The sequence below is a fragment of the Camponotus floridanus genome, unplaced genomic scaffold, assembly GCF_003227725.1.
Source record: "Camponotus floridanus strain SB8 unplaced genomic scaffold, Cflo_v7.5 scaffold37, whole genome shotgun sequence".
In the NCBI taxonomy this organism is placed as follows: Eukaryota; Metazoa; Arthropoda; class Insecta; order Hymenoptera; family Formicidae; genus Camponotus; species Camponotus floridanus.
This window is the reverse complement of record NW_020229514.1, coordinates 139,071-164,986: the sequence shown is the minus strand read 5'-3', so window position 1 is coordinate 164,986 and position 25,916 is coordinate 139,071. Positions and strand designations below refer to the sequence as shown.

The 25,916-nt window shown below is 28.6% G+C and overlaps 5 protein-coding genes across 7 annotated transcripts in view; 3 read left to right on the top strand and 2 right to left on the bottom strand.

The window, feature by feature from the left end:
* Window positions 1-7,930, top strand: part of LOC105258784 (beta-galactosidase) — a 111,962-nt gene extending 104,032 nt beyond the window's left edge. The window contains exons 4-13 of the mRNA XM_011270292.3: window positions 2,103-2,280; window positions 3,738-3,907; window positions 4,043-4,193; window positions 4,315-4,378; window positions 4,730-4,824; window positions 5,330-5,560; window positions 5,633-5,804; window positions 5,938-6,059; window positions 6,509-6,910; window positions 7,034-7,930. Coding sequence (XP_011268594.2) covers window positions 2,206-2,280; window positions 3,738-3,907; window positions 4,043-4,193; window positions 4,315-4,378; window positions 4,730-4,824; window positions 5,330-5,560; window positions 5,633-5,804; window positions 5,938-6,059; window positions 6,509-6,910; window positions 7,034-7,426 — 1,875 coding nt within the window. The 5' untranslated portion in view covers window positions 2,103-2,205 and the 3' untranslated portion in view covers window positions 7,427-7,930. The remainder of the gene's footprint in view (window positions 1-2,102; window positions 2,281-3,737; window positions 3,908-4,042; window positions 4,194-4,314; window positions 4,379-4,729; window positions 4,825-5,329; window positions 5,561-5,632; window positions 5,805-5,937; window positions 6,060-6,508; window positions 6,911-7,033) is intronic.
* A 1,805-nt stretch (window positions 7,931-9,735) lies between these two features.
* Window positions 9,736-11,522, top strand: LOC105258789 (gastrula zinc finger protein XlCGF7.1). The gene is made up of 4 exons (XM_020029842.2): window positions 9,736-9,988; window positions 10,194-10,363; window positions 10,594-10,756; window positions 11,278-11,522. Exons 1-4 carry the CDS (start codon window positions 9,802-9,804, stop codon window positions 11,517-11,519), a joined length of 762 nt encoding a protein of 253 aa, XP_019885401.2. The 5' UTR covers window positions 9,736-9,801; the 3' UTR covers window positions 11,520-11,522.
* Window positions 10,312-21,393, bottom strand: LOC105258780 (gamma-tubulin complex component 3). Of its 3 annotated transcripts, none has more exons than XR_003123163.1 (12): window positions 21,272-21,393; window positions 20,464-20,621; window positions 20,167-20,296; window positions 19,686-20,106; window positions 19,099-19,601; window positions 18,619-18,811; window positions 18,325-18,529; window positions 18,016-18,237; window positions 17,766-17,897; window positions 17,435-17,692; window positions 16,968-17,244; window positions 10,312-10,373 (listed from the first exon to the last, which is right to left on the bottom strand). XR_003123163.1 is itself a non-coding variant. In XM_020029851.2 (11 exons), the coding sequence occupies exons 1-11, from the start codon at window positions 21,348-21,350 to the stop codon at window positions 17,068-17,070; spliced, it is 2,478 nt and encodes an 825-aa protein (XP_019885410.1). In that variant the 5' UTR covers window positions 21,351-21,393; the 3' UTR covers window positions 16,137-17,067. The 3 variants fall into 3 exon arrangements, 1 of the variants encoding a protein (XP_019885410.1); XR_003123164.1 differs by lacking the exon at window positions 10,312-10,373 and adding an exon at window positions 16,138-16,873; XM_020029851.2 differs by lacking the exon at window positions 10,312-10,373 and having other exon boundaries at window positions 16,137-17,244.
* LOC105258779 (rRNA methyltransferase 3, mitochondrial) lies at window positions 13,268-15,167 on the top strand. Its single transcript, XM_011270285.3, has 4 exons — window positions 13,268-13,836; window positions 13,928-14,166; window positions 14,270-14,425; window positions 14,524-15,167. Exons 1-4 carry the CDS (start codon window positions 13,469-13,471, stop codon window positions 15,138-15,140), a joined length of 1,380 nt encoding a protein of 459 aa, XP_011268587.1. The 5' UTR covers window positions 13,268-13,468; the 3' UTR covers window positions 15,141-15,167.
* Window positions 21,394-22,279: 886 nt separating the features above from the next.
* LOC105258785 (odorant receptor Or2-like) lies at window positions 22,280-25,487 on the bottom strand. The gene is made up of 5 exons (XM_020029836.2): window positions 25,126-25,487; window positions 24,199-24,579; window positions 23,503-23,704; window positions 22,581-22,736; window positions 22,280-22,379 (listed from the first exon to the last, which is right to left on the bottom strand). Exons 1-5 carry the CDS (start codon window positions 25,485-25,487, stop codon window positions 22,335-22,337), a joined length of 1,146 nt encoding a protein of 381 aa, XP_019885395.2. The 3' UTR covers window positions 22,280-22,334.
* Window positions 25,488-25,916: the final 429 nt, after the last annotated feature.

Sequence of the window (25,916 nt, the reverse complement as noted above, 5' to 3'; positions counted from 1 at the left end):
GTTTCTTTCCGTAAAATTATACAACTACAAACTAAAGTGGCTAATATATCGTTTAAAAAGGATACTTGAAAGAATATTTCAAGTTTAAAACTTTCTTAGGATTGATTGTAAAATATTTCAAATTTATTTAAATTATTGAAAAAAATAATAGATCATGCTCTCTCTCTTTTTATATACAATCATAATAAATAGCATCTCATCCGTATCGAAATCGGAATGAAAAATAACGAGAAGAAAAAAAATTTTTTAAATTAAAAAATAGAATTAAAATTATAAAGTTAATTAAAGAATTAATGAAATAAAATTAGAAAAATCAACATCCCGCCAAAAATAGCAAACATTTCTGTGACAAACAGAAAAAGAAAAAAATGAAAGATTAGATCTTGGCTCTTGGAGAACCGTTTAATGCATTAATAAAATTGAAAATTATATATACAATTTATAAATATAATTTTCAAAATAATAAATTAAGTATTCCGGCAATTTTTATAAATGGGGAACTCTCTCGTGAAATTTCTCAAATCAAGTCGAATTCGATTTTGATATAATAAACACATATTTTTTTTTTAAACTTTAATAATTACCATTTGCTAATTGCTAACAAATTTTAATTACGAATGGAAACTCAATATATGCACGCCGCACAACGGCATGAAAATGTATCTTGTCCTTTCTTTGCACAGTTTACCTGTAAATGATAATATGTGTACACCTAATATGTTTCGTTGCTTGATCGGTATAAATCGATAAAATTAATTATAAAAAATATATATATAAATATAAAAATGTATAAAATAATAAAAAAAATGGTTGTTTATGGTATTTATTTCTAGCAAAATTATGGAATCATAAAATTGAAATAATACGATTTTGACTAAAAGATATTACACTAAATATATATAATAAAACTTTTAATTAAAACGGGATATAAAAATTTTTTGAACTCATTACTAACGCTTTTATGTCAGTAAAATATAGTATTCTGCTTTTAGAATTTAAATTTGTTTTGAATTTTTTAAATCTCGCATTATCTACATATTTTTATCTTTCTTATTGCTTTTTTCATATACCTGCGAAAGAATTGAACTAGGATATTTTGTACATTGATGGAATTTTTTATTTATATAACCTAAAATTATAATATATAAATTATACTTTGCAATCTTTTACTCAAGTATATTAATTTTGTTAAATTGAGATTGAATCATTCATTTATATTATATATCTATCTATTTTGATCATAAAATTATATCAATTTTGTTTTTCTCTCTCTCTCTCTTCCTCTCTTTTCTATCAAAAAAAATTATTTTATCATAATGTGAAAATATTTTAAAAAAAGTAAAAATAACAAATAACTAATACGATAGAAAATTATTATTATTAAGAATAAAAGAAATTTTATCTGTATTATGATACTTGATACCAATAAAAAATTTTATAATATTACACATTGATTAGATAAATCTGATTGGATCTCGACTTTCGATCTATTTATCAGAAAATAACATGTCAATAATATTTATTAATTTCATATGCAAATCGCGATCTTGATCCATTTATTAAAATAATTAATTATGAAATTAATTTTGCTGTGCTAAGATAAGTGATAGAAATCCCATCTTTCAAAATAAACATTACACAGCAAATTATTATTTTTAATGAGCACATCTTAAAGCATACTTATCATATAAATGAAAAATAAATCGAATAAATATAATCATGTATTGTTGTACAATTTTCCCTCACGCGAGATATAATTTAAAATAATTTGTAATATTAATTTGTAATAATAATTTGTAATAATTTGTAATATTTCACATCTATTACATATTATATATACACAATTTTTAATGTTTAATATCTACATTTTTTAAATTTATTAGTGCATGATATTGATGAGGAAATTCTTTGAGTTAAAAGTTTGAATATATTGTATTAATATTCGGTGCAATGTTTTAAAAGCATTGTTCGGATACTGAAACACGCTGAGCATTGTTATACAAGAATATGCACCGATAATCATGCATCATATTTGAACGATAGTATGACCGGACACAGTGTATCGCATCGCTCCGATGATAAATACCAGTGACTTGTCTTAGGCATGCCATCGAATCATCAGTGACGCGCGAGCGTTGGTCGATGGAAAGTGAGTGAAGAGTAGCTAAAAGAAGCGTGACGTGAAATTAAATTGTTCGCTGGAAAATGTGGTCGCTGGTGTTTGTCACTACCTTGGCATTAAGCAGTGCTGTATCGGAGACAGTGAACTTACCAAGTAATGTATGTGTAAATCTTATGTATCTCATACATATATAATGAATGTACAATGTGTTTGTGGCTGACGCTACAGATTTATAAAGAATTTTTTTCTGGTTTCCGGTTTCTCTTTTGTAAGAATCGAATTAATCGATGGATTAATCTTTGCGAGATCTTTAAAATAAAGTTGTTGTCTATTATTTTCTTTATTGGAAGATAAATTTAACTTTGTTAAAAAAGTTTCTCTTCGAAACAAAATTTCTCTTTAGGAAAAAAATGTTTTAAAATTTATGTAATATTGTTTTTATATAAAAACATATGCGGATGCATGAAAATTAATAAATGTAATTTCAGAAAAAGAAAATAGCAATGATAATTTTAGAAAGAAAAATTTTGGAATAATAATGACAATTTTTTAAATTCTATTTTCAAAAAAATAATGAAACTTTAAGTTATTCTTTATAAATCAATTCATTACTCGCACTATTAATTGGAAACTTTTAAATTGTCGACTTCGTTTTAAAAGTGAAGCTGACATGCTTTGAATAAAGATTAATGCTAAATTTAATTTAATAAAATAAAGCCATATGCAATATGATACGTAAGTGTACAATATATATGTTCGCATAATTCGTAAAATTTGAATGCAAGTCATAAAGTAGATAGTTTGATTCTACCGATTATCCTCGACCTCGTATCCTAGATAGAACGATCGTTCAGATTGAATCGAAAGCTAAAACGTTACTTGAATTTAAAGTCACTTTTCACGAAGGTGCTTTAGATAAAACTGTGTTCGTATTTCTGGAGCATAATTAAATCTTTTCGATTAAATATTGCAGTGTAATTAAAATATATAGTATGAGAAGTCTCTCTCAAAAGAAAAGATTCGCGTAAATGCATAGATACCCTGTCTAAATTTTCGCATCTATTACAAAGACATAAAAAAGTAATCGCTACATCTCTGCCATGCCGTATGTGTTTCTGCGAAATATGTAAATTTATCCTTATAATTAATCTATCAAAGACGAACATAGAAATAACGAAACTAGGCGAAGGAGGGAGACGAGAAAGAGACGGGAATCAGCTGGTTGCATGATAACCGGCTCTGAGACCATATTTCCGTTAAAATTTGCTAACCGGCTTGCAAGAATGTAACAAAAAATATAAATGTACAACACGAAAGTATGTAACTTGAAAACACATACATGTGTAACACACTCCACTTATTGTTAGATTAAGAAACTGCAGACCGCGAAATAGAGAAAATATTAAAATATTAAAATATTACAGAATATTAAAAAATTATTTCTTGAAAGTAAAATACATAATTGAACATAATTAAAAGTAAATATAGTTAAAGGTTGCGTGAAAATATGATTGAAATAAGTATTGTTTTAGAAATTTGTAATGCTATATCACACATATATTATGCTTTTAATAAATATTTTAACAAGAATTTAAGAGAAAAAATATGAATACAGGATACGTGGCAATACAGTTTCGGGGTTGATTATGAAAATAATCAATTTTTATTGGACGGAAAACCCTTCCGGTATGTTTCCGGTAGTTTTCATTACTTTCGAGCACCTAGACAATATTGGAGGGATCGTTTAAGGAAAATGCGAGCCGCGGGTCTTAATGCGGTCTCCACGTAAGTTTTAATTTTGCACCGCAAGTACATTGATGCAAAATAATGATCTTTAATCCAATAATGATTTTTTATTCAATTCGGAACAGAATAATATTGCGATCCGATTAAATCTTCCTGTTTATTTTCGAAACATAGTTATGTCGAATGGAGTCTTCACGAACCAGAACCAGGCCAGTTTAATTGGGCCGGCGATGCCGATCTAATAGAATTCCTAAATATCGCGCAAGAGGAAGACTTGTTCGTATTGCTACGACCGGGTCCTTACATTTGCGCGGAAAGAGATTTGGTAAATATACTCGTGTCGCTTAGTAAGAAAAATTAGTAGCCTAATTAAATAAAAATGTTTATTGTATCAAATAGATGAAAATGTTTTGATATAGCTAGTATATCAATATATTTGCCCTTAGGGTGGTCTACCATATTGGTTGCTTCGTGAAGCGCCGGATATAAAGCTACGTACAAAAGATGCAGGTGAGAATATAATTTTTTTACGCGTTATAATGATGTATGAAATGTTAATTGATGAAATTGTAAATAGTCTTAATTCAAAAAAATACCGAGTTCTTTCTTCAATTAAATGTATTTTGTTTTCTCTGATATTATGTGTGATTTAAAACCGATGTGTGTCATGTGCAACGACCCGCTACTTCCGTGATAAGAGATAAGAGTCCTTTATTCTTTATAATGAATTTTCTCTTCTTTTTTCTACCACTTGTCGCCATTCAAACACACTGATAATACTAAATAATTGAAAACAACATATTATTACAGTAGCTGATTAAATGTAATGTAATTTTATCGTCAATTTTTCCACTTTCGTAGCTTTCATGAAATATGCCACAGCATATTTGAATCAAGTGTTAGAAAAAGTCAAGCCACTTTTAAGAGGCAATGGAGGGCCGATAATCATGGTTCAGGTATGAATTTGCATTTTTGCAATAATGAATATTCTTATGTGACTTATGCAATATTAGGAGTTATCTTTTAAAGTGTTGATTGCGTACTCTCCAAGATAATGGCTATGTTCCGATTCACTGCCAATACAGAAAATCTATAGTTTACGTCACGTATACTATAAATTTTCAGTACTGGCAGTTTATATCAGAACGCAGCCAATATATTTAGCATTTTATTTTTCGCTGAATTCGGATTACAATCTCTTATATCAATTATATCATATTAATACATGCTTGAAGATAACACGATTAATATCTTAATAATTAATTAAGTGATTACGATGTATCTAGGAGAATTGTGCAAAAAATAATTGTAATAATTTTTTTCCAATTGATAATAAGTATGATAATTTTATTAATTAATGATTTAAAATTAATATATATTCATTTTTTAATACTTTGACTTTAAAAAGACGCGTAAGTCTGTTAACTGTCAATTTCATTGTTTCGTTGTTTATATTAACAGATAGAGAATGAATATGGAAGCTATAATGCTTGCGATACCGAATACACGGACATGTTGAAAGAAATCATTGTCGGAAAGGTCGGCAGTAAGGCTCTTCTCTACACGACGGACGGTGCATCTGCGTCCTTGCTCCGTTGCGGTTTCGTACCTGGTGCATATGCCACCATCGATTTCGGGACATCCGTTAACGTGACCAACAGTTTTCAATCTATGCGTCTCTATCAACCACGAGTAAGCAGCGATATGTGCTTACAAATTTTGAATTTCGAGAACATTTGATTACACTTAAAAAAAAACTCATAGGGTCCCTTGGTGAATTCTGAATTTTATCCAGGATGGTTAACTCACTGGGGGGAAACCTTCCAGAGGGTGAAAACCGAAGCTGTCACAAAGACATTGAGGGAAATGCTTGCTCTAGGCGCTTCCGTTAATATTTACATGTTCTACGGTGGTACAAACTTTGGTTTCACTTCCGGTTAGTAAATATCTTCTTAATATTTCACGAATCGATAATCAAGAAAATTTGTAAAAGTAATATTTGGAGTATTCGATAAGACTTAAGTATATATCAACAAGAGGATTTTACTTAATGCGATAATTATTAACAGGCGCTAACGGCGGTGTAGGTGCATATAGTCCACAGATAACTTCTTACGATTATGACGCTCCTTTGACTGAAGCCGGAGATCCGACAGACAAATACTTTGCTATAAGAGATGTCATCGGTCAGGTGTGCTTTTTTAATGATTTTATGATATCGTATTTTTAGTTAGATATTTGAAATTTCTTTACAAAGTTACGGTTTTTTATTATTTTTGCGGCTTTTATTCCTAGAGAAGATATGATAGATATATAAAAAAGAGGAATAGTTATATAAAACAGAGGAAAAGTATGCTGAGCTAATAATAACAGGCACATTAATAAGGACCGATCAATATTATAAATAATTTCCTTTAATGTATTTTCATGAATGGAGATTAAAGAAAACATTAAAGAAAATTATTTATAATATATTCATCGCACCCTTACTAGTGCGCGTAGTCCTTATTTAGTTCTTAGTAGCTTCTCCTTCTATTTTATATAATTTATATTATTATATTATTAGCGCATTATCATCTTATTATTAAATATTACACATTAATTTTGAACAAATTAGTTTATGCTTACGTGAAATTACAGTATCTGCCATTGCCGAATATATCTCTTCCAACCGAATCTCCGAAAGGCAATTACGGTCCGGTATTATTAGAGCCAATACAGAAGCTATTCGATAGCGAATCCTCGTTCGTGATAAGCTGGGCGAGCAGCGACAAACCTAGAACTTTCGAGCATCTATCTGTGAATCAAGGTTTTGTACTTTACGAGACGGATTTGCCGCCTCCCGTTTTCGACCCAGTTATATTAAGGGCAACCATAAAGGATAGAGCGCTGGTTTACGTGGACGGTCGATTATCGGGCACGTTGAGTCGTATGGATAAGATATTTACTATTCCGTTAGAGAATCCTTACGGTCGCCGTCTAAGTCTATTGATAGAGAATCAAGGCCGTTTGAATTTTGGCAACGAAATCCATGATTTTAAGGTGAGATTTTATGTGAGATCTTAAAAAGATGTTTGTATAAAAGCATTAATACAAAATGAAATAAGATTTATAATTTTAGCATCAAAGATTGTACCAATATTTATTCCTTGCGTTGTTTCTCAGGGTATATCAAATGTGACTCTCAGCGGAACTCCATTGATTAATTGGAATATGACGGGCTACGCGTTCTCTGACGTGTCATTTCTTCAAGATGTGATGACCATAGACATAGAGAGCGGGACTCTAAACAATGGCCCGGTATTTCTTCGTGGACGCTTCACGATTACCGGGCAACCGTTGGATACATTTTTAGACACTACAGGCTGGGGTAAAGGAGTGGCTTTCGTGAACGGTCACAATCTTGGTAGATACTGGCCGTTAGTCGGCCCGCAAATAACTTTGTATGTTCCGGCTCCGTATCTTCGTACAGGCGAGAATGAGTTGATTTTATTGGAATTGGAATACATATCGCAGACGAGAAAGATGAAGTTTCAATCCGTACCGAATTTGGGATAGCAGAGCTTGGATAATTAGACGAAACTCTTGTATAACGTTAGAAATAAATATACGAGAGATTTCTCTACCGTAGAAATTTTTTTGTCCACAATTGAAAGTATATTCCCAAAAATACATTTAGCGTAGCTGTATGATTTTCGCTCAAATATTGTAATTAATAAAAAAAACATTGATAAATCGTTCGTTCTATATCCTATTAATTAATTAATTGTTTTCTTTTAGGTAAAAAATGAAACGATCAGAATGTTACCAAAAAATAATGTATTCTGTAGTAAAATAGATTGATTCGGAATATTTTACGCGATAGAAATGCTATGTTTTCTTAAAGAAATATTGCATAATATTGCAAAATTAACGATTTAAAATCATAATTTTATGCTCATCTTATTTGATCTATCAGGAGTTTAATCGTCTCGATAAAAAAAATACGCCATCCGGATATCAAAGATATGAAAAGAACATTACAGGAACATTTAACGACAATTTCTACGATACAGAAATCGATATCAGCCACGATAATACCGCGGCGCTACACGGCAAAAATATGTACATTGTTGTCTATGGTCGATGAAGAACCGATTTGTAAAGATCCCGCCGAAGCATTCAATGGCTTTAATATCCTTTGCGTTGACAAATGAGGGGTTCGCACGGTAGGACGTCCGATAGATCGAAACGACGAATTATCCTACCTCCGTTCCGCGTGTCGTTTTAGACGAATATCACGGATAATAATGAGTACATGATGACAAGGCATTACCAGCTATCTGCCTCATAAACTTCATCTGTATGATGGAGTCCGTCTAAAAATCTAATAAACAAATATATATAATTGCAAAATAGTTCTAAACAGATAAATGTTAAAGATGGAGAAAAAATATTTGAATATATTTTTCAATAAAGAATATTATTTTTGTTCGATACCAAGTTGCTTGCGATTCGGAAGCTAATATAGACTATATTTGCGACATTTTAAATTCAAATAGCTATTCATGTAAAATTTACAATGGCTCCATTTCTATGCTCAGGATTTAGTCATACGGCATAATCAGTAAACACTTTTCTTGAATTGTTTAATGAAAATATAAAGAAAATAAAAAGAAATCAAGACATATATAATGATTAATTATTTTATTAATTATCTTAGTGATCCGTTAGATAATTAAGACTCAATTCCCGTATACAATTATGACAAAGTTAATAAAATATAATAATTGGATAAAATTTTGCGAAGAAAAATTACACATTAATATAATTTAACTCTCGATTATACGAAAGTTTATGATTTGATAACATTAAAAATTGATATGTAAAAAGGAACATTGAATTTAAATTTTAATTCTCCTTTTAACCTGTGTTCCTCTTCTAAATTATTCCCTTTTTTACCGTGCTATGCTGAATTTCTATTGTGTTTTCTATTGTAATGATTAGTACCAGACGGCGCCAACATTAATGTAATGCAATATATATCATATTATCTCAAAAACTAAAAGTTATCGATGTGTCTGAATTACAAGTATAATTATCATATAGATTTAATATATATTTTTATGTTAATGATATGAAAACATCTACTATTGATATATAAACATCCTTAATCAAATAAACAGCCAATATTAAGTCTTCGTAGAAACAAAGATGGATTTTTGTATTTATATTATTAAACAGAATTATTTTTAAATAACAATGAAATATTATATTTATGTTATCTTAAGTATTATAATTATGTTATCTTAATTACGCGATGTAATTGTAATTTTCGTTTGTATAAATATCATTTTTCTTTCATTTTATTTTGCACATTAAATAATTTTCAGACGATCATAAATCTGATCGCTTTTTTTTACTATCGCCTTTTAGCAACACTTGTATCGTGAGAATGATTTGAATACAAGAGATGTTTCGAGATGTGCCACATGCGCAATTGCAAAGCATATTATCCAAACGGCGATCAAACTCCGCCCTAAATGAAAACACCGCCTTTGACATGCGCCTGAGGGTTGTTTGCGACTGCACCACTTCTTACCTCTAATCTGATCGCGTTTAATCTGGTCAGAGTGTTAAAATGCTTCTTGTGTAATTCGGTGCGTTAGACTCGTTTACTTGTTGCGAGACATTAATTACAATTATATAAACAAACACTTGTGTAAATTAACAAGTTGGAAATAAAAAGCTATCGTAATGTCCGGTAAGCGTAGAAAATTACAAGAAAATAATTCGCGTTATATATGTTTCTCTAAAAAATAAACGAAAGAATCTTAATAAATGTATATATACTCTAAATACTTATTGAAATACAAATAATCGTTGTCACTATAGTAGATGCGTGGGACGTAATATATCTAATGTCATTAAATATATGTAATTAAAATTTCATCATGAATAATATATTAATAGAATGGGACGCAACTCAGAATGCACCTCTGGATTTGAGTAGAAATGGGGCTGCATGGAAAACTGATGTTGTTAACGCTTTTAAATTTCAACGATATCTTCCATGCCAAACTTGCGGTAAAAGTTTCGACAGACCTTCACTTTTAAAGAGACATCTGCGGACCCATACAGGTAAATTTCAAGAGAAAATATCAAAAGTTCGTTTTTTTTAAAATAATCTTTGATATTTTCTTATTAATTTTATAATAAATAATAATTAAAATAAATAACAAAGTTATTAAAAATTTCACAAAGAGTAATGTATAAAATTGTGTTTGAGAATTTGCTTTTCTTATATATTTTTACACACACACAAACATAAAATATATTATTTTAGGAGAGAAACCACATGGCTGCACAATATGTGGTAAAATGTTTAGTACAAGCAGTTCGTTAAATACTCACATTAGAATTCATACTGGTGAACGTCCTCACGAATGCCCGATGTGTGGCAAGCGCTTCACCGCCTCATCGAATTTGTATTATCATCGCATGACGCACTATAAGGTTCCATTCCCTATTCAAAATATTGTGCATTAGTATAATTTAGAAGTAGATTATAACACTTAATAAAATAAATTAATCTGTAAGAAAAGTAGCAATCAGAATAGTTTTCCTCAGGGAAAAATATTCTGATTGCTAATATTCTATAATAATTATAAATATAAAATATCTTTGAATAAAAATACAAGATATTGCAAATTATGCTACGCTTTGATATATAATTTAAAATGCAGGAGAAACCACATAAGTGTAACGAATGTGGACGATCCTTTCCAACTCCCGGCGATTTAAGGGCTCACGGATATTCTCATACAGGTAACTGGCCATTACGTTGCCCAGTATGTAACAGAGGCTTTTGCAAACTTGGAACCTTACATCATCATATGAAATCACATGGTAATGCGATGATTTCTTTGATATATATATATAAGAATAAAGATTAGAATTTTATTCATTTATTGCCATTTGATATTCTGAAAATATTAATAATTACTCCTTTTAATCATCTAATTTTTTTTAAATCAGTAAAATTTTCTTGATCGACCTAATCAATCATATTGATAGAATTTTTGAAGATATATTTGTAAATAGACTAATTTAGATGATAATTAGAAGAAATTATAAATTTCTGTATCAATTACAATATCGTTTTTGAATTAATTTTATAAAATTCTTCTATGCTAAGAAGAAATATTACGTTGCTTTTTTCTGATAGAAAACAGCTTGTAACACATTACAGCTTGAAATATTAAATATAATAATGTAAAAATATCGATAAAATGTAACGAATTATCGTTTCATAATTATATAGAAATTTACACATACAGTTTTGTGATTAAATATCGAATGTGCATAACAGATCGTAAAATTAAATAACTACTAAACAATTATTTATATATAAAATTCTTTTTTTACAGGCGACCATTCTTATCGTTGCAATATCTATAATCAGAAACTTCCCATGATCAGTAATTTACGAATTTACGAACATCAATACAATTCTCATGTGTCAAATAACAGTACAACTGATTACATGAATATGCATAATGGTATCGCAAACATAGAAATTATCAAGTTTGAAAGTCTCGGTAATAATTACATGCAATTACCTACAATGTATCCATGTTCTTCCTGGATGCCATCACAATTTCAAAATTAATTCAATCGTGTTGTATTTGTACGACTATATAAATAATTATTTATTTATTATAATATATGATAAAAAAATTATTAATGGACAATATTATTTATTAATATTATTTAATCAATATTTATTAACTGTATAGATATATGTAAGTAACTTAAAATAAAAATGTTAAAATAGAAATAGAATATACGAGTAAATAACTTGTGCCCTTCTTTTTCATCTTTTTTTCTTCTAGCTGACATATTTATTTATCTCATTTGAAATATAGAAAGAGAAATAATACAATATCTTGTTTTATATAATGAACATCTAATTGTATATTTAAAAAATTTAATTGTATTAAAAAATTATAATAGTTAATAATATTGACGACTTTGCTTCTATTTCTTTAATATTTCTCACGGCTTTAATACATTTTACGGTATTTAATACATTTTGCAAAGCGGTTACTATCGTAATTCGGCGCGATAAAATTACTAATTTGATCAAAATACTAGAAGAGAAACCCAACAACAAAAAGGAAATTAATATCCAGATGAAATATGATAATTTAAATAATATACAATTATTAATTAATTCATGCAATTAATATTAATATTACAAACACTTTGTTTCAAGCAAGCGTTTTTGATAATGTCACAAAATAAGAAAAAAAAATTATTATAAAATATATTATTAGAAAGCTTCTGATTAATAAAAAAACGCAATTTAAATAAGAGTAATATTATAAATGTGATATTTTTCTCTTTAAGTAAAATTATGTAAGGTTCCTGATATCATTTTCAATTCTATGAATTTTCGATTAGTCGATAAATATTTCAGTTTTATGAATGGAAAAAGAAAGAGAATTTTCTAATATGTATTAAATTGGCGTGATATCACAATATAAAATCTATTTCATCTTTCGATTTTTTTAAATAAAAGCTTGCATAAAAGCATATTTTATTTTTGAGAAATAAAAAAACATGTTAAATATTAATTCTCCACGATTTCTTCACAAACGACAGGATCGCCATAATTACATTTTCATACGCAGCTATAAAATATGTACGTATTTAGTCGCTATATATCAAGTTGCTGATGATCGTCAACAACTTTCTCATTACCCTAACAATACACATGTCCAAAAGATGTTCAGAGGTCATCGAGAGGACATCCAGAGGACATAAAATATCCTTTGGCTATCCTCTAAATATTCTACGGACATCTTTTGGACATGCGTGTTGTTAGGGTAGGAAGTATACTTAGCAATATTTGTAATTGTAATTTTTGAAATATGAATTAGTAATATCTCTCTCTTACTTATATTGTTCCAATAATTTTCCACCGACTTTTCATACTTTGAAGTTGCAATGTTTAAACTTTGTGTTCTGAAATTTTAAACCTAAGAATTTTTTGGATTCTTAGAAATTCTATTCGTGTCTTACTTACTTCTTATTTGATTATATTCTCCTGATTATGTTCTCCTCGATTTTCGAAAGTTTTCCAATTTTTTTCATTAGATTTTCGTTAACTAATTAAACACAACACAAAATATACAACTTAAGAATTTGAAACGGAGGACATATTCTATAGTCATGATGTACGAATATTTAGATACGACGCGAATACCTAAAATTATCTACATTAGGTCTGTACGCATGCGTTTGATTGACCAATCAGGATAAAGAAATCTTTGTTCCGATTGGTTAATTAAACGCTCTTAGCACTTATAGCGTCAAAAAAACCAAGCTTTGATGAACACCATGTGATTTTATGTTCCAAGATGTTAATAGCTCGCTTCAGCTGAACCGTCGAGTATATACAAAAGCACGCGGTCAATAATTGAGATTTTCAAGATTCTGCAAAAAAATATGAAAGAAATATGAACGTGTCATAAAAAATATTAATACAATATAATTATTCAAGTAAATTTTTACGGAATATTGATTAACATCTTAAAGTAAGCTTTCAAAACAAGAATGTTACTCAGCACAGTGCAATTATCAATTAGATCGATTTGCGGTATAAACATTTTGAGATTAGTCAATCAAAGACCAAAAATAAAATGCAGATATACTAAGTGGGCTAGTCGGACTCCTATTTCAATTGTCAATGAACATGAGCTTTTCGATGACACTACTAATGATGCAGAAACAACAGAAACAAAAGTTCATGAAAAAGTTTTTAAAACACGTAAGGAAAGGTCCAAACCACAGATAGGAAAAGAGCAGAAAAAACCACAGAGAGGAAAAGAGCAGAAAAAAAAAGAGAATATAAATAAAGCGGAAGAAACTATTATCACTGAACAAGGATATAGGTGCTTCATAGCAGATGATAGGCTTATAAAGTATGTGTAATTTCTTAAATAGTACACAAATCACTTAATTATCATTTTAACTATTAATCAACAAGTAATATTGATATTTTTTATGTTTCAGCTCTTTAATGGTAAATGTCAAAACAAGAACCAAAAGAGAAAAGAATAATAATATGTTATTAGAAGGCTTTCGATTGATTAAAGATGGAATTCAAGCAGGAATAAAACCAAAAGCTATATTCTTCAGTAGATTATCTGATATATTACCATTGTCATTATCCAAGGAAATAAAATTGTATAAAGTTCCATATCGTACAATTCAGTTGTGGTCTAATTTAACAACTTCTCCTGGAATATTTGGTAAACATCTCGATTTTACAGATATGGAAATAAATGCAGACAAATTGATAACTTTAAAGGAATGAATATAATTACATATATATAACATTGTTCTTGAATACAGGGATCTTTGAAATCCCAGATGTGACTGCTAAGCAACCTGTCGATGATGCTATACCTTTGACTATTATTTGTGATAATATTAGAGAACCTGGAAATTTAGGAACTATTCTAAGAGCTGCTGCGGCAGTTGGTTGTGAAAAATTGCTGTTAATGAAAGGTAATTTATGTATAAAATATTAATGAAAGATTATATATAAAATATTATTAACTTTTTAATTATAAAATATTATCTCCTAATTTATTTTTCTATTCCAGGATGTACAGATTTGTGGGATTCCAAAGTTTTGCGCACCGCTGTTGGTGCTCATTTTCGTGTACCAATACATACATCTGTTTTGTGGAATGATATTCCAACATTAATAAGTAATGAATCGACGATATTCTTAGCAGACAACAATATAGCATATGAAAATGAGTTAAAAGATAATATGATGAATCTAGAATTAAATGGAAGTATTTCTATTGAAACTGATAATAATAATATGAAACAGAATAATTATGGTGCCAACAGTGATCAAATTCTTGAAAACGATAATTCAATAGAAGATACAATAGACAAATTGGTAGATCAAACTAAATCGCATAAATCAACTGCAAAAACTAGATCATTGGTGAAAAAGTTAATATCTCAACTTCCAATTGAGCCTTATTACACGTTAGATTTTACAAAAAAAGAAATAGTACTTGTTATCGGTGGGGAAACTGAAGGTGTAAGCCTCGAATCGTGCAAATTACTTCACGCGAGAAATTGCGTTCGTGTAAATATACCGCTAACTAACGGTGTTGAGAGTTTAAATGTTGGTGTAGCTGCTGGTATTGTTACATTTGAAATGAAAAGACAGTTTGTGACTAAGAATATCGAGAATAAATAAAAAATTTCTTTATATATCTTATATATAAATAATACTTCACACCTTCCCAACTTACTCTTGCAACAATACAGAAAATGTAATTACTACATTCATTTCTTGGATATTAATCTTTTAATATCAAGATATTTTCTCTCGATTTATTTGATCAAAAATATGATTTTTATTAAGGATTTATATTAAAGGACTTTATTCCTACATCTTGCACTTTAATAATGCTTAAGTATATTGTATTAAAACATTATACTCTAATGATGTTTTAATAATATATGTTGAAAAAAATAATAAAGAATAATAACACTTCGAATTTATTATAAATTTTAAATATATACATTCAGCAACGCAATATTTCATTTTAATATAAAAATAACATGCTGAACGCTTTTTTTACTGCCGCTCTATTTTTCTAATATGGCAAAAGTAAACATGGCTTATTAAATATGGCGAAAATGTTGATTGATATAATGTATGCAATACAGTCTAAAATTGTGTACTCTTATATCTAATAATAAACGAGTAATAACAAGTTACATATTGATACATACATCTAATAAAAATTTTAAAAATAATGTTTTAAATAAAAACACTACAGTTAATCTCCCTATACTACTTTATCTTTAATGTGTCGAAAATATTGTAACAAAAACAGCCATAATATTACTACTACTATTACTATTACTATTATTAATATGGCAAACTTCTATATTTGATCTATAATAGCATATGAGTGAAAAATATAAATTTTAGATTTCTGTACAACTAGTAAAAAATTTACAGATAATTTATGGATTATGTGCTCTATATCTTATTTTTTATCATAATTACAAAACTAAAATACTAAAGCTTTTTAAAGGAAAATAGCAAGCATTGCGTAATATGAGAAGATAATGGCAATGCAATTAATGTTATCAATATAGTGAATATTAATATTAAAAATTGCATGTTATAATTCAATCATATAATACATAAATTTCTAATGAAATAAGTGTGTATAAAAAAACATATAAATTTTAAAATGAGTTCAAATATATTTTTTGACTCAATGAATGTTGCAAACTTAATTAATGCAACAAAAAACTATACGTTTCCAACGACATCGTTTGTGATGAGTATTTCTTTGTAAATCTATACTACATGAGCTAACATCTGAGATAGTTTCACTTAATAGAGAGCCATGGACTGATACAATTTCATTATCTTGAAACCATTCTGGACTAGTATTGTATATCAATGTATGAGATTCTTTATCAGCTCTGTTGATTTCAGAATTTTTAGATTCATTTTGATTAGATGTAGATGTGGTGTAGGTGCAAACTTTTGATTTGTTTTGAACAGAATCCTCATACACATTAATTTCAGAATTAGCAGTTATAATTGTATTACTTATTCTTATAGTTCTATCACTAGAATGCACTTTAGTTTCTAAATTCGGTAAATTCAAATTATTCTTGATAGACATATTTCCTGATACGGTCGTTTGTAACGGGGATAACGCTAATCGTGCGTGGCTTAAAATAAAATCACTTTTATTGTAATCGAAATTGGGCGTTAATGGAGTTTGAGCTTCGTGAATATTTTTCTGAATCTCTGTTTCCACGTGTGACAATATTTGTTTTTCCAAAAATATTCTAAATGTACGTTTACTTAGCTCAGCATTTCTCAAATTGGTTCTACACCTTCTTTTGTGCAAATCGACAGATTTGTCGATATCTGTCATTGGTATGGATGATTGTGTTCTATAAAAAAAATTAGTGGTATCATGATGTCTATACAAAGAATGAACCAAAGGATGATTACTGGAAAAGTCAAATATCATGCTTGTGTTCTTACTATTAAAGTTAGATGAATTCTGCTCAGTTGGGATATAGTATTTATTAGAAATGTTACTTGAATCAGTGAGGTTTTCTGATAAAATTTCCGTTGCCGATTGTCACTTGCATCCAAAGAAAGTCTGATCGCTTTGTCTGCGATGTTGATATGTTAACGGCGCAACTAGTCGACTATCTTTACTCTTGTAATATTCATTAAAATCTAATCGTACACTAAGTAACTGTAGCGACACATCTTCAGCAGAGGCTAACATTAGTAAAAATTTCTGTACACGATCCTGCAAAATACATTTCTTTTGTAGAATCAATTCCTGAGAAAAGATATATCAAAGAGAAGTTCAATTTTTAATTTTTGATATCTCGCGTATTGTTGCAAATATATCGAATCATTACTCTGATAAAGGAATCACATGTGATAGAAAAATCATGCTAATATAAACAAATTGAAATATTTCATTTCATTATTACCTGATATGTTTTCGAAAGTAGTTTGAGATGTATTGAAAGTGTGTTTAGATATTTTGAAAATGCAACCTCTCTTTCTACAACCTCTTGATCTTGTTTGTTTGTACGACCCCATTTTTTCGTTTGCTCAGATCTCTGTACGGAATTATCGGTGTTTAATCTTGCCTCGTATTCCTGAGTAGCACGTGCAAGAAAAGTTTCTTCAAGATTTTGAAGATCTAATATTGGGCTATAAACTGAGCGTAGATGATCCATAAGTTCCTGTAACATTAGGAGGATAAATAAGAATGTACAGTTGCGTGTAGTTAAAAACCTGCGTTTTATAAATATTTACCTGCGATTTCTCATCTAATAATGTACCATGTCTTACAGAATCTACAAAATGATTGTGAGCCACAATTATATCATCAAGAGATGTTGCTTGAAGAAGTTGTTTCGCAAATGTATCCCAAGAACATTCAATTACCTGCAATTAATACAACTTTCACTTGATGTTTGCAATATAATAATTTCTATAAATCATGAAAAATTAATAGTATATAGATTTTAATCATTAATAATAACTTAATGATGCACAATGTTACCTCAAACAAAAAATAATATTGCATTTGATGAACTAAATGAACCATGCTGCTTGTAATCAAATGGATATGATTTTGGATTGGCAGTACTTCTGGCATTTTTCTGAACATCTTGGCTGATGTTATCTGTTGCTTCCAAATAGCAGATAAGATCGTTTCCATTCTTTTTGCTCTCCATAATGCAAAAAATACCATTTGATATGTTTGCCTGCATGGCTCTAAAATCTGAATAGAAAAATATTATATATAAGATTATTTAAATTATATTTAACAAATTTTGCAGTTGGTATATTATAACTTAATGCTTTTTACCGTTCCTATAGGTCCATCAACATTATAGTCTAGAATAAAAACATCCCAGCCTGTCTCATTCTCTGAAGGTGCTAATAATCTAACATCTAAACGTTTCTGCACATCTAAGTCATCTAACTTTGCACTAGTTGCCCTTATTGCAGTTTCAAGAATAGATGATAAATTATGGGGATATAAAGAACTTGCTGGTTTAGCTAATTCAGGTCTGAAATATATAATTTAAATGATTTTTTAGACCTGAAATGGTAATAGAACAAAAAATGTTATCATAATTATATAAAGATATATCCTTACTCCAGCAAGTGCATGAGATGTTGAATAAAGTGGCCTTGGCCAAGTAAAAGATATCCTTTGATTCCCTGCAAGTGATCCATGAGGTGATACTGTTTTGTCAATATTTCGACAACTCTTGTTGATGTTTCTTTATAAGCAGCATTCATCATAGTTTGTAAGCGACCATCTGGATCCATATCAAAAAAAACTTCGACTGAAAAATTAACGGCATAGCAATAAATATTTTTCTGAATTTGACAAAATTTATAAAATAATTTCTATCTGATATTAAATACTTTGTAAATAATTAAATGATTTAAACACTAATAAAATAATTGAAACTACACTAATTAAATAATTAAAACACTAGAGTAAATTATTATATTTAGTAAATTGACGGAAAATTAAGATCGTCTTATTGTAAAATAGTATGAGTAATCACATTATCATATTTATTAATTATATTATCAATTATATTATTTTACTAATTATATTATTTACCATTATATTCTTCATCGCAATTTCTGAACATATCTGCATGTCTATCCTGCCATGGTGAGAAATCTTTACAAACTTCACGTAAGAAATTAATGCTTTTTCCTGTCCCAAGAATTTTCTTTGCTTGAGCTTTACTAATAAAGGATGGCACCATTGAATTTCTCACTTGATACTTCTCATGCCACATTCTGTCACCACTAACATCAGCACATGCTTGAATGAAAAACTCCTTATACGGATCGTCTAATTCTCCATCAGCAATCCATCTCATTAACATATTGTACAAAGGATTGCAAACACTCTCTAAGACCCTCTTGACCAAATTCTTTACAATAGCATCTCCATGATAGCTGAATTCGTAAACAGTAGATGCTAATGCACCACCTTTTTGGCCTTGGCAAGCTCTTACTATACTCGCTAGCCACTTTAAAGTTTCCAGAGGATCACAGGTCCAAAGGTGTAAATGTGATAATGTAACTCCATACATAACCATTTGATTTTGTGACCTATATATATAATATATATTTTTTAATTATTACAATTATCATATATTTTTGATGATATACTATATATATATAATTCACTTCTACCTATTCACTTCTTCCTGCATTATAGCTATAAATCTATAATATTCTGACAATTCCTTATGCAGAGCCGCAACAAAACTATCAGCAACTCTACCCGCGCCGGCTACAGACATTCTTTCCAATCCTTTTCGCACTACATTATGTAAGTATCCTAATTCACTCAGTCTTAAAACAGCTTGCTTTTGCGATCTATTAATCTTTGCTACAGGATCTATCTGAAAGCCATAGCTTGAATCCAACTTTAGGATTTTTCCTTCAACACTTTGGAAAGAATATATCAAGTCCTGAACCAATACATCCTCTGAAATACATTCTTCATTATTGAATATTTTACTTGGATTTATTAGCAATCCTCTTGAACTTTCCGTAGTATTCAATGATACAATTTGTTGTGCTTGAGAACATGATGTTTGTGAGGATTGTCCTAAAAAATATAGAAGCAATTAGAGAATTGCTTTGATAAATACTACAATGCTATGCTTACCACTAGTGGATGCAATTGGACTTAAACCCAATTTCATGTCTGGAAATGAAAAAATTCTATCCTTTATTGCTTCAGCCGATTGACTCATGTTCAGTAGAAATAATAGAATACTTATACGATTCTTCAATGGCTAAAGAAAAAACAAAGGACATTCATGTAAAAACATATATTATAGTAGTTTCATCTTCAATTATATATGTATATTATTATTTTAATTTTGTTAATTAAAAACAATGGAAATAAGAGAAGATATTTAAATAGAGAAAGAAACATATAAACTGTAAGATTTTATATTACCCCATCTTTTAAGTCATTATGTAGTTTATCAAACTGTACTGCATCACGTGGTGATAATTTACTCTTTATGTTTGTTGCTACAGTCATTTCATCTTCTCTCAGTGTTCCTGTAGATGATAATAACCCGAGGGAAAAACGCATGAATCTTCTAGTCAATTCTGAAAGATATAAATTAAAAGGTAATTAATGACAACCATATAACATATTATTATTAAGTATAACAAAATATATAATATTTGTAGATTTATATGTTACAAACTATGATATAATATCTAAGAAATATTATTGTGGAATATTATTAACAATTATTGCAAATACAAAAAGGTATTATATATCAGAACTATACCCTTCAGATTCTCATATTATCAACATGAGCTTAACAAACATGAGAAAACTATTATCACAATCAATAGGCAACTTCTAATATATTTTATTGCATTAACGTCAATATATGAGTAAAAACAAAAGTTTAAATAGCCATTTAAGAAAAAGATAAAATTGATTCTAAAGCACAAACTAAGATGCGCAATGATTTTTAAAAAGATTTATAGAAAGAGCCTTTTAAACATTTAAAATTTATTCACATAATAAAATAATCAGACAATTTAAAAAGTACTTTCCATCAAATGTTGTTCAATGATAGAATGTAAATAAAGATTTGTTACAAAAATATGATAAAACATTAAAAATAGTTAACAGCAATATTTAAAGCGAATAGCATAGCAATTAATTCGAGTCAACGACGTATCGCAATCCTTTCCAAATATAAATAATTAATTGTACTGACACAGTCTGAGGAAAGACTAACCTGGTTTTTGTTCGCCAAAAAAAGATTTAATCATGTTCTGCACCAGATCGGCAATAGTTTCAGCTTCCGCGGGATTCATGTTTGAGTATTTTGCCTCACAAACTTGCTCTATTTTATATATCAATCACATCTAAATATCAATTGCCCCCTCGAGGAGAGATTCCGAGAGCGAATACCGTCAAAATTTTATTTTCCCGTGAAACTTATATTTCACACGCCATCTACGTCCATTTCGGCGGCTTCGAAGCTTCATAGCCGCATTCTGTTCATCGGTACGAACGCCATTTCCGGTTTCTCGTCTAACGTGCCGCCACATTCCTGATTTGTGAATTAGGATCGCGTCTCGTGTACAGAAGGAATTTAATTGTGTCATCAAAAGTAATATCGTGTGCACAGGTAAGAATGCATATTTTAATCGAAGAAATACATAAATGAGGAGAATAAAAGGGGGTAATATTTCTTGCGTTCTCTCCTTACGCTTCTAACTTCAATTCTTTCCTCGTACACTCGATCGCTTGTGTTTTATTTCTCACAGATGTTTACTGATATTTATTTACGTAAAATATCAATACACATTGCAAAGTATTAAATCACATTTCTGTATATTTTTTAATATATGTGTGCGTACCTTTATTTCTAGCCTTTAATATATGTGTGTGCATATCTTTATTTAAACAATCTTAATAAATAATAAGAAAAATACATTTAGCAAGTACATTGATTGGCATCAGTTAAAAAATTTTTCATCAGTTAAATGCATATTTATATATTTTAATGTATATAATATTATTGTTGTGTTTTATTGAGTAAATGATTTTTAATCTCGATTATTAAGCAGTAAACTCGAAGTAAATTAAATCGACAAATTTCACTATTTAAAATAGGAGGTAAATGGAGATGATAATTTTAAATATCGAAAGCGCCGATATTTTTAAAAATCCACCCGCGCGTAAAAAAAATATATATACAATTGAAATAAAGATATATCATCAAAGAAATTTTAACATTTGCAGTCAGACTTATTACAGAAGCTACAATACTACGCATTTTCGATTATTTGCATCTACGACTGTAACAAATTAAATACCGAGTATGAAGTTTTCAAGATCTGAAAAAAATTGAAGGAAATATAAGAGATTGTAACATTTGCTAAATTTGAGGATTCTAAACCTGTGTTTTCGTAAATTACATCTATCCACATGTATGTAAATGTTTCAAAATATTCTTAATTTATTTAATTATATTTTTAAATATAAAAAATATATCAAGCATTTCTTTTACTTCGAATATAAATAATAGAGACACTAACGTTGCTGTAAGATTGGAGAGATAAAGTTATCAAGAAACTGCTAGTAAATTTTATAGGGATTGTACTGCGTATCATAATTATCAGTAGATCCTTCTTTTCGTTAACTGATAACAGAGGCCAGTCCATGTGATATATCGCATCTCCTACACTTTTACTCTACGTTAAATAACAAAAATAAAATAATTATTTCGGGATATCATTTATTAATAACTCTATATATTGAAAATATATCTCTATATATTTTGAAAATATTTCTACATGTTTATATATTAAATAATTAAATTTACGCAGTAGGCAATACATTATCTAGAAAAATTAATTGTAAATTAAGGATAATATAATTGTTAATTGACTATTAATCAATTACAAATTGCAAATCTAAAATTTGATAAACAAATTTCTCTATATCGTAAATATTTCGATTATATAACTCGGAGTTTTATATCAATATTTTTACTCTGTAATCAGGTGTGTGTCCGAGAGAAATACTTTATTCACACCCTCGATGCTCTATTGATTTTTATTACATGATTCATGTCTAATCGTTCAAAATAGTTAGGCTGAATATCATTCTATCGATTTTAGTTATATATATATATATATCCAAGTTATATAATTATATATAATCATATAATCATTATATATAATAACAATTTAGCATTTATAACGTCCTTTATTATCTTGTGATGGGATAATAGAAATCGTTCTGAGAGCGAATGATGTTAATCGATTATAGACATGCAAATCTTGAAATTTCAATAGTATTTTGACATGTAAATTTTTCAAAATTATAATTGTTTTTTATATAGATTTTTTTATTGCATATAGATGCAAAAGATTGCAAAGATTACATATATAATTTTAGAATATGTATAATATATACCTGTTAGAATAAATTGTAGAATACAAAACAATTACTCACCTTAAGTATAACTTCGTTTCCAGACCAGCAATAAATGTAAATTTGTATAAACATGCAGATAGTGTAAATTATCAAAGTAGCACTTTCAAATTCCGTAATATGTGCTGATAGATAATATACACAAGTACATAATACTAATATACTGCCGCAAAATTGAATAAAGAGCACCTGATTGAATATAATGTTTACCATTTTGGCATATCTGTAATCACAGTAATATATATTAAAATATCAAAAAGAAAAAAGAAAAAGAATAATAACGGCCAATCATTTTACATATGATATTTCATATATAACTTATATTATTTATATTATAATTTTCTAAGAATATATGAGAGAGAACATATTTTAGCATTTTTTATTTTTTGAAACAAAATTTGCATAATTCTAAAATCTGATTTTTTTTAAGCACAGAATTTCAATAGAGAATAATTGATTATCGATTTAGAAGTTTCTTTTTTTTTGAATTTCTAACAATTATCTTCTAATTAATTAATGCATTAATTATATATTTTAAACATAAATATTTTTTTATTATAAATATTAATTATCATTGCTGTGAACAGCTATTTATATAGATATGAAACAAATTAATACATATTTAAAAACTTATTATATTTAAAAATATAATAAAAAATAATAGAATAGAACATGTTAAATATATATAACATTAGAATTAATTTTTATGTAACTAACTTGTAAATGCTGAGATGATGATGTATGTATTGCGATATTATCAGTCTTTCATTATCTGACGGAATAGACGAATATTTTAGACATTTAGTTGTTTTTCTAGCTACTAATTTGCGAAGACGACTTTCAAAAATTTCAAACTGAGCGCAGATTTGTAAAAGTAATCCGAAAATTAAGGTTTCTGTGCCGACATTTATAACTGAAGCGAAAAACACAGATAGGATCTGTTGAACAAATATAATCCAGAAAAGTGGAGATGCGTTAATATCATATGGTAACCATATTCTACAAGGTAAATGACCTTGCATTATATTTAACACTGATCCTATTATGACGCCTGTAAAGGAACTCACTACCAAAAGTGAATACTTTATCGACCATGACCTGTACACAAATTGAGATTATATAAATTCTTTAAGTATTATTCTCTGTGAGAAATAAAAAGACAAAGCGCGATACAGTTTTAAAATATTAAATTAATTTATTTATAATATCTAGATATTTATAATATCTAATCTGTGTTTATAAGAAACGAAATATTTCTTTTTTTATAAAACAATGTATATTCTTTCTTCACAAATTATTAATTTAATGCAATTTTTATAGTTATACTCTTAAACATGGGTTATCACGACAAAAAGCAGTGAAGTCTCAGGGAGTCAATAAGAATGATAATTGCTGATTAGGATCATGAATATCCAGAAATGGTATGTACTACTATATTTAACTTGTATATGCTGATACATTAAAAAATTAGGAAACGTATTTGTATTTTTGTAAACAATTTACTTTATAAAAGAAGAAAATAGAGATTTAACTATTTTAAACGAGAATTAAATTATTACACGTCTTTCAAGTGACAAATCATTAATATGAATTATAATATGAATAATAAAACTAAAAATGAATCAGTAAGATAATTATATTTACCTGATAAACTCGTTAAATTTTGTTTGTATCGTTTCTTCATCCTTGTTTTGCGGTTTACATGGTTTGCTACACAATACTTGTATTAAGTTGACAATTGCACTTCGACGTATTACGATGGTAGTCGCTTTACAACAAACACCAATCATACTCACGAATGTTACAGAATTGGCAACGAAATCATCGATATTATCGATAACAAGAACAATGTCCATAAATTGGGTTAATGTTAAAAAATATTCCAAGACTAATACAATAAAAGTAAATGCATTATACAATAGTTTAGCGCTATTCGATGACCACTCGATAGGCTGCCAAACACCACCAATAGTATATATTAAAAAATTTAAAGAAAGTATTTGCATTTTTATAATATCATAAAAACTTATAAAACTTAACTTTTATAAAAGAGAAATTTAACTGTAACTTATTAGATTTTAATACAATATATGACACAGGTATAATTATAAATATGAGAACACAGTATAAATATGAGTCACGCACTTTTTCGCTTTGCACAAAATAGAGACACAAACATACTTATTTCACAATCGAGAAGATAATTAAATTTCAACCATGTGTAGTCGAGTATACCTAGCGGGAGGCTACATTTTATTTACTTGCTTCGACTTTAGACCCTAATACAATTACAGTAATTAGCAACATATAGTCGTATATTACGTTGTATGTTATTTTCCGCTTACATGAATATTACAATCGTCACAGTTGTTTTACTTGCGATCGAGGGTTGCTGTTCTTTGCAATCAAACATATTGTCACAATCTCATCGAATG

What these genes read in the sequence shown, in the direction of transcription:
- LOC105258789 (XM_020029842.2), top strand. Translation starts at nt 9,802, where the DNA reads ATGAATAATATATTAATAGAATGGGACGCAACTCAGAATGCACCTCTG. An exon ending in ATCGCATGACGCACTATAAG is followed by an intron (nt 10,364 to 10,593) that starts GTTCCATTCCCT and finishes TTTAAAATGCAG; the next exon opens with GAGAAACCACATAAGTGTAA. An exon ending in TCATCATATGAAATCACATG is followed by an intron (nt 10,757 to 11,277) that starts GTAATGCGATGA and finishes CTTTTTTTACAG; the next exon opens with GCGACCATTCTTATCGTTGC.
- LOC105258779 (XM_011270285.3), top strand. Translation starts at nt 13,469, where the DNA reads ATGTTACTCAGCACAGTGCAATTATCAATTAGATCGATTTGCGGTATA. An exon ending in AACTTCTCCTGGAATATTTG is followed by an intron (nt 14,167 to 14,269) that starts GTAAACATCTCG and finishes TCTTGAATACAG; the next exon opens with GGATCTTTGAAATCCCAGAT. An exon ending in AAAATTGCTGTTAATGAAAG is followed by an intron (nt 14,426 to 14,523) that starts GTAATTTATGTA and finishes TTTCTATTCCAG; the next exon opens with GATGTACAGATTTGTGGGAT.
- LOC105258780 (XM_020029851.2), bottom strand. Translation starts at nt 21,350, where the DNA reads ATGAATCCCGCGGAAGCTGAAACTATTGCCGATCTGGTGCAGAACATG. An exon ending in TTTTGGCGAACAAAAACCAG is followed by an intron (nt 20,622 to 21,271) that starts GTTAGTCTTTCC and finishes TATATCTTTCAG; the next exon opens with AATTGACTAGAAGATTCATG. An exon ending in ATAATGACTTAAAAGATGGG is followed by an intron (nt 20,297 to 20,463) that starts GTAATATAAAAT and finishes TTTTTTCTTTAG; the next exon opens with CCATTGAAGAATCGTATAAG.
- LOC105258785 (XM_020029836.2), bottom strand. Translation starts at nt 25,487, where the DNA reads ATGCAAATACTTTCTTTAAATTTTTTAATATATACTATTGGTGGTGTT. An exon ending in AAATTTAACGAGTTTATCAG is followed by an intron (nt 24,580 to 25,125) that starts GTAAATATAATT and finishes ATTTGTGTACAG; the next exon opens with GTCATGGTCGATAAAGTATT. An exon ending in GAAACGAAGTTATACTTAAG is followed by an intron (nt 22,737 to 23,502) that starts GTGAGTAATTGT and finishes TATTTAACGTAG; the next exon opens with AGTAAAAGTGTAGGAGATGC.